At 44.9% G+C, this 5729-nt stretch overlaps 1 protein-coding gene across 1 annotated transcript; it reads right to left on the bottom strand.

The window, feature by feature from the left end:
• Window positions 1–568: 568 nt before the first annotated feature.
• Window positions 569–4911, bottom strand: tbx22 (T-box transcription factor 22). The gene is made up of 7 exons (XM_056601113.1): window positions 4694–4911; window positions 4004–4105; window positions 3380–3554; window positions 2632–2796; window positions 1741–1805; window positions 1349–1434; window positions 569–1173 (listed from the first exon to the last, which is right to left on the bottom strand). Exons 1-7 carry the CDS (start codon window positions 4714–4716, stop codon window positions 608–610), a joined length of 1182 nt encoding a protein of 393 aa, XP_056457088.1. The 5' UTR covers window positions 4717–4911; the 3' UTR covers window positions 569–607.
• Window positions 4912–5729: the final 818 nt, after the last annotated feature.

Raw genomic sequence — 5729 nt, 5'->3', positions numbered from 1 at the left:
AATTACATGTGTAAAATGATCACTATTTACGAAACGCATATTGTTCATGAATGGTCAGCGATGGGTGAGCAGGTCGGCGAATAACTGTTCAACAAAACAATTGGCCACGGTGTCAGCTAAGCAAAGAATTACAAACTGTAACAAACACATAGGCACTGTGGGAAAGTTACACAGAAATTCCTCTGTTCCTCAAGAGTGACGTCATTGTGTATATCTCACGGCGGATGGTGTTTCAGGTCCCTTCAACAGCTTCTGGCAATGACTGTATTATCAGCAAACCTTAAAGACACTGCACTCAGTCCCAAGTCCTGTTTCATCATAATACCCCCGCCCCCCCCATACACACTCTTATTAATCCCAGGTGTGTTTTATTATTTCAGGTAAAGTGTATTTGCTCTAGTTGAGTGTCTAGGAGTCCAAAACGTCACCCATCAAGAGCTTTGTCGAATGCATTTACCTTCATCCTCTCACCCTTCTTTATTTCTTAGCGTTGGATAATCCGTCTTTTTAAGGAAGTCTTTTAGTCTTTTTTTTTCTTCCCCCCCCCCCGTGGAAATAATCTGTCTGCTGCGTGGCACGGCCGGGTCACTGCTGCGGCCTCGACCCGTCAGAGGCACTGGTTGGCGGCCGCCGGTAGCCATGGCGACCGTCGCAGCAGACGGTCGGCGGCGTCCTGGGCCAGCACGCCGTGGCAGGACAGCGCGGCGAAGTGCGGCCCGAGGGGGAGGCTGTAGCGGTACACACAGTAGGGCCCGGGGGGGTCCCCGAGGTGGGGGGCGAGCGAGGCGGACCCGGGCCCCCGGGGGCCGAAGGGGCCCTGCAGAGGAACGAGACAGGAGGAGGTCCCGGGGGGGGGCCCCTGGAGATAGGGGTCCTTACAGTGGGCGGCCTTCTTGGCCTGCAGGGCCGAGAGGAACGAGAGGTCGGCCAGCGGGGAGAAGTGGGGGAGGGCCCTCAGCCGGTCGGGGCCCAGGGAGGAGAAGCCTCGGCCGGCCAGCGGGGGGAGGAGGAGGGGCCCGCCGGAGCTCTTCCCGTAGAGGGGCAGACTGAGCGCGTGCAGACCGGCGTCCTGGTGGCCCAGCGAGGAGAGGCAGAAGGGGTGAGACGGAGGGGGGGAGAGGGGGAGGAGGGACTTCAGAGAGGAGCCGCTGGTGCCCAGGGAATGGGGACTTCCTGTTCGGGGAGATCCATTGACCAATCAGAAGAGTTAGAATATCAAGAATCATGATAATCATGTTCATCATTGTAAGCATGATAGGAATAGTGATACAAAGGTGCGTATAATAATAATGTATGAATTCATGATCAAAATGGGAAGACTATTAGTACCAAGAAGAGTTCACCGTACCGTGGAGCTGAAGTGTAAAAGGTTTAAAGTCCAAATTCAGAGGACCTCTCCAAGGATAGGACTCCAACAGTCCGTCTAACACCCCCCTACACACACACACACACACACACACACACACACACACACACACACACACACACACACACACACACACACACACACACACACACACACACACACACACACACACACACATTACACACATCACACAAGTACGCAAACACAAACCCATACAAACACAAACACAAAAAGGGACAAACAATGTTACAATTGTATTACTGAAACGAAAGCAATGGTGAATTCAGTTTGAGTTGAGTTTTATGTTACTGATGTGAATGCATGGTAACCATTTGTTGTGATGCTCTTGAGTGAAAGACTCTTGTTTTCCTTACCTGTTCCTCCCTGGATCTCTGAAGCCCTTGGCGAACGGGTTCCTGTCGATCTTCAACTTAGTTATCTGGGCACGGGGAGACGGAAACAAGCAGACACTGCCCTGTTAGACTTACGTTTTACGGTACGATAATTCAAATACAATACGTTTTATGAAGAGGCAAATACTCGATTATCGTAAAGGTACTACATCTCCCAGCAGCTCCCTGTGCTGGCAGGCACTCATGTAAACTTTTATATTAAGCAGTCAGTAACTCTCATAATACCGTGCTTGTCTGGTTTTAAAACAGCTTTGGAAGTACAGTGAATCCCTAAAGAAAAGCTCTGCTTCTTACACTCTCTCTTCATCTCCTCCCCATCATTATTTTCCTTATCACTCCCTCCCTCTCTATCTTTATATCACTGACTTTCTCTCTCACTTCTCCATTTGTTTGGTTTCCAACAGCCGGTTTGATCAATACAATTTATTTGACAAGTCAGCTAAATCATCCCGAACATTTTTAGGCTTGACATTAAAGCATTTTAAAGTGCACAAACTCAAAAATCATAATAACATTTCAGAGTTGCCGTTTCTAAGCCACTATTGTATTCGTTCTTTGATTTTCTATGTTTTTCAGCGCACACGTGGACAAGATTTAAATTGGAAACATAAAATATATTTGGCGGGTTTTATTACAACTGCTATTAATTTTATTTGAGGGAAAAACGATGACATAGTGGCTAATCTTTTTGGAGCCAAAACAGCGAATATAAACATTCCAGAACTCAGTATATTCATTGCTCCAACATGTTACAAGGAAACATTAATAATAGATTTTATATTTATGATTCCGTCATAAATATTAATTTGTATTTTTGTTTAAGTAAACGAGGGTTTGTAACGGTCGGCCTACCTGTTGGTTCTGATAGGCCGTCACCGTGGTGAACTCGGTCTCGGGGAAGGAGAAGCTGTGCACCCCCTCGGCAGGTAGCGTCTGCATCTGGGACAGGTCTGCGCGCGGGTCGTGTCGTATCACGTGCACACGGGGCTTGTACTTGTGCATGGACTGAAGAATGACCTGAATGTGAACAGGTAGCACAGGTACGCCGTTTTGTCAAGGTATTACATCATACTTATTTTTATAATGTGTAGGCCTATATGTTATTTTTTCTGATGAATAATGTCAATAATAATATAGTATCGTGGCAGCTAATTCCCGTTCAAACCGCACTTTCGAGGAAAGGACAATAAATTACTATCATAAGTAATGATTAAAATTAGTTCACCTTTTATCAAAATAAAAAAATATTGTTCGTAATTACTTTTAAAGCCTTCTATCATTTTCTTTTTAAGTACTTTGTAAAATATCTACTCAGCTAAATAAATGTCATTTGTTTTAGATAAATCTATCATTTAAATGTAGGCCAATCTGTAGAAAATAATAAACATTTGTTGAAAGGACAGCCCCTTTTTACCCATTTTACAACGAATAATTATTTCCATGAACACAGGACTGAGAAATTAAACAAACAACTTTGGAAATAGGTAAACTGCATGCTTAATATGAAGCAAACATAAAGTATAACATATTAACCTCTTATAAATTTGACAACAGGCCTTCATGTTCAGAGAGTAGCTTTCCCCCCAGAGGGATAACTCACGTGTCCCTTGTCGTCCATCTCGTTGTTCGTCAGTTTCACGCGGTCGAAGCTGATCACCTGACGCATCCATGTCTCTCCCGCGCACGGCGAGTCCGGGTGCACGTAGAGGCGCGGGGAGATGCACGAGTGGTCCGTGTTTCCCGCCACCATCCACTGCGAGCTGTGATAGACGTACCTGTGGAAAAAATAAATATGACCCACACACAAAAGCTAAGCTTTAGGGTGAGGGTCAACTGCAGCTCGAGGGTTTTATGAGGTATGGCGCAACGTGTGAAATACCACATAAAAAACCCTGATATATGGAGTGGCGAAAAATAGAGTCCGAACTGGGATGGTCAGTGGAAGATCATAACTCCAGCCTCAATGAAGCAAGTTCTTCTAATGATAATGATTATTATTACAAACAAACAAACACACACACACACACACACACACACACACACACACGCGCACGCACGCACGCACGCACACGCACACGCACACGCACACACACTACATACATACATACATACATACATACATACATACATACATACATACATACATACATACATACATACATACATACATACATACATACATACATACATACATACATACATGCACGCACACACAGGAACACACCTGTAGCGTTTAGAGTCCACGGGCATCACGTCCATGGCGATGTAGTATTGCTGACAGGGGTCGAGGTTTCGCACCTTGACCCGTACCGACGGGAACATTCTCCTATAGGTCAAATGAATACATCATTCACTTATTTTCCGGTTAATATGCCTATGTGTTTACCTTTTACATTAACTGTAGATGATATATTTTTTAATTTCCACCTCTTTCAAATAAGAAGCGTGAATATGTGTACAAATGCGCATGAGAAAGGGGTTCAATTAATTAAGCTAGATTTACATTAAAACTCAAATAGACCTACGTTATTTGACCAATTCCAAATTGACCAAAAGTTAATATTGGACCTACTTGGAGATTGAAATACACCTATATTGTAAGGCTTCATAAAAATGGCATTGGTTTAGACAAATAATAAAATGGGCTGTAAATTAGATCATTGGTTGAAGACGAATATAGCCACGGTTGTCATGCAAACTTAATACCCATTAACCCTAAAAAAAAATACTACAATTGCAACACAAAACCTCTGTTTATTTAATAACCCATTCTATTTAATTTAGTATTGTGTTTATAAAACAGGTGAATTGGTCGCCCAGCACAAAGGCCCATCTTCTGAAACGGCCATGCGTAATTATCCCAATTTGAACCTTATTCATGTGTTATGTGCAGATGTTCTTTAATTGTGTTTACCTGCCAGCTTTGGTGATGATCATCTCAGTGCCGATCTCATAGAAGCGGTTCCAGAGCTCTGAGCCCTGCAGGTCGACCCGCGGGTCCCCGCTCTGCCCCGACCTCTGGGCCTCTCCGCACGACGTTTCATCCCCGACCCTGATTTTGCGACCTTCTCTCCCGAGTTCCGAGTCCTTTTGTCCCTGTGGTGTCCCGGCAGCACTTTTACTCTGGTCCGAAGGAAACTCCAGAGGACCTGTGTGGATAAACGTGGGTTGATTAAAATCTCCTCGAGCTAAAAATATGCACGGTGGTAAATTTGTTTTGTTTACGTCTTGGGAGAGTCCAACAGATAGACTTTATATTTCTTTTTTTTTAATTAAAAAAACGCCATGTGCAAGCCATCCACACATCTTTTTCAGAATTAGGCTCAATATTATTCACAATTATCAATTGTCACAAATATCGATGTGTGTAAATGTAAATGTATGTAAATGTAAATATCAACCCATATTGGAGCCGATGTAAAATGCATACAATTTCTCAAACATGATGCATAAACATGCGTAAATCCCGCATGCACACATCCATACAAATCCAGGTTGTTTGTATTGAACCGTGCGTTAGAAGCCCCCTCAGACTAACCGTTGGAACCGGTCTCACTAGTGAACGTGTCGGGGTCGCCGCTGACCTCCGCGTTGACCCCCGCAACGTCCGGTCGTGCCGAGGTCTTCCTCCGTTTACAGGGTTTACCGACCAGCGCCTCCACCGAAAACGCGTGAGCGCGAGAGCTCAGACCCTGCATGTTGCTGCTGGTACACGACAGGTCTCCTCTTGCTCTCTCTCTGTGTCAGTATCCCGTTTAAATTCTTTCGCAAGTTCACTTTAGGGTTCCAACTCAAATACACACACACACGCACACACACACAAACACACACACACACACACACACACACACACACACACACACACACACACACACACACACTCACACTCACACAAACACACTCTGGCCAGGCACCGGGCGCGTCAGCACCTCCGCCAGTCCCTCCGCTCC

Source organism: Gadus chalcogrammus, chromosome 10, assembly GCF_026213295.1.
Source record: "Gadus chalcogrammus isolate NIFS_2021 chromosome 10, NIFS_Gcha_1.0, whole genome shotgun sequence".
Classification (NCBI taxonomy): domain Eukaryota; kingdom Metazoa; phylum Chordata; class Actinopteri; order Gadiformes; family Gadidae; genus Gadus; species Gadus chalcogrammus.
This window is presented reverse-complemented; position numbering and strand designations above follow the sequence as displayed.

What these genes read in the sequence shown, in the direction of transcription:
- tbx22 (XM_056601113.1), bottom strand. Translation starts at nt 4,716, where the DNA reads ATGATCATCACCAAAGCTGGCAG. An exon ending in ATCATCACCAAAGCTGGCAG is followed by an intron (nt 4,106 to 4,693) that starts GTAAACACAATT and finishes TTTGACCTATAG; the next exon opens with GAGAATGTTCCCGTCGGTAC. An exon ending in AGAGATCCAGGGAGGAACAG is followed by an intron (nt 1,435 to 1,740) that starts GTAAGGAAAACA and finishes GTGTGTGTGTAG; the next exon opens with GGGGGTGTTAGACGGACTGT.